Source organism: Ipomoea triloba, chromosome 2 (genome assembly GCF_003576645.1).
Source record: "Ipomoea triloba cultivar NCNSP0323 chromosome 2, ASM357664v1".
Classification (NCBI taxonomy): domain Eukaryota; kingdom Viridiplantae; phylum Streptophyta; class Magnoliopsida; order Solanales; family Convolvulaceae; genus Ipomoea; species Ipomoea triloba.
Window position 1 is genome coordinate 8,102,980 of NC_044917.1, and position 1,755 is coordinate 8,104,734.

The 1,755-nt window shown below is 46.2% G+C and overlaps 1 protein-coding gene across 1 annotated transcript; it reads right to left on the reverse strand.

Moving 5' to 3' along the window:
* Positions 1-252: 252 nt before the first annotated feature.
* LOC116009692 ((-)-isopiperitenol/(-)-carveol dehydrogenase, mitochondrial-like) lies at positions 253-1,320 on the reverse strand. Its single transcript, XM_031248812.1, has one exon. It carries the CDS (start codon positions 1,194-1,196, stop codon positions 405-407), a length of 792 nt encoding a protein of 263 aa, XP_031104672.1. The 5' UTR covers positions 1,197-1,320; the 3' UTR covers positions 253-404.
* Positions 1,321-1,755: the final 435 nt, after the last annotated feature.

Genomic DNA, 1,755 nt, shown 5'->3' on the forward strand with positions numbered 1-1,755 from the left:
CATAGAACAAATTAAAGTTGGATAAAGACACTTAGCTATATATATTTACTTGTATGAGGTATGCTATATGTTGAATGAGTCGATAAATATTCTAGACTGCGTTTGGTTTGCATATGTAAACAACCGTGGGTGCAGTGCTGTATTGCAAAAAATGGTTAATATCGAGATTCCATTGAGGTTCAATCTCATGACCTCCCATATAGAAAAATCACTACATACCATTTGAGCACAAGGTACTTAACAAAAGTTATAACTAGTAGCAAAAATATAACTTTATTTCCTCACATCAATTCTCTTGACAACAATCACCTAATCACCTACCAGGTAGGGCTGGACTTATCCCACACATACATACATAAAACAAGATTAATTACTTATTTAACAATAATTGGATCGGAGATGGGTCAATGATTGGGGTGGAAACCGGCGTCCACCACCAAATTATGGCCCGTCACGAACTTCGAATCGTCACAAGCCAAGAACAACACTGCATCTGCTACATTTTTGGGCTTCAGAAACTCCCCATTTTTCAGCACATTAAACGGCTCGAAAACCTCGGCGATCTCCTCTTCCCGCAAGTTCATCGACGCGCACAGCAACGGCGTCGCCACCGCCGACGGCGACACGCAATTCACCCGAATCCCATGCTTCCCCAGCCCGATGCTGGCCGACCGGACCAGCCCCAACACCGCGTGCTTCGACATCGCGTAGTCGATCTTCAACGCCGTCCCGAGCGTGGCCGTCACGCTGGCGGTGCAGACCACGCTCCCCTTCACGCCGCCGTCCACCATCGCGCGCCCCGCGTGCTTCACCGTCGCCGCCGTCCCGCGCACGTTCACGGCGAAGAGGCTGTCGGACGCGCCGAGGTCGAGGTTGAGGATGTCCTGGTCCTGCGCGGATATCACCCCCGCGCAGCACACCGCCACGTGGACTTGGCCGTGAGCCTCCACGGTGGCTTTCACGAGGGATTCCACTTGTCGCTCGTCGCTCACGTCGCACTTCACGAAGTGATGAAATGACCCCATTGATTCCGCCACTTGCCGCCCCTTCTCTTCTTGAACGTCGGCGATCACCACCGTGGCGCCCTGCTCCGCGAAGAGGCGGGCCGTGGCCTCCCCCAAACCACTGGCTCCGCCGGTGATGATCGCCACTTTTCCGGCCAGTTTCTTCTCGCTGCTTTTATGCTCACTCGCCATCTCTTGGTAGAAGTGAACTGCCGGCCAATCACTCTTAATTAACACCGCTTGGTGCAGTTATTAGTTGCATATGTTTCTCACTCGTTGACTTAAATATATGCCTTCCAACTATATAATATTTGACTAAGGGTGTGTTTGGAAAGCAGGAAAATAACTTCTGGAAAATGTTTTTTGGAAAATGAGTCATTTTTCGAAAAATAGTTTGATTTCCAGTGTTTGGTTGCATTATGGAAAACTGTCTTTGTGTGTTTGGTTCATTTTCCGGAAAATAGGTAGAAATGTATATTTATATCTTTTTATTATTTTATTTAAATATAAAAATTATATAAACTAATAATATTTATTATAAATAAAATAAATAACTAAATAAATTTTTTTTAAAAAAAAAAAAAACCATAATCACGCTGCTCTGGTTTCCGGCAGGCTGCCGGAAACCAGAGCGGGAAAACGAGGAAGATGGGTGATGATGGTGTTACACTTGTGTGTGAGTGCCTGGTCATGTAATGCTTTTGATGTACATCATCGACGTAGCTAATTTTCCTTTGGCGGAAAACGACTT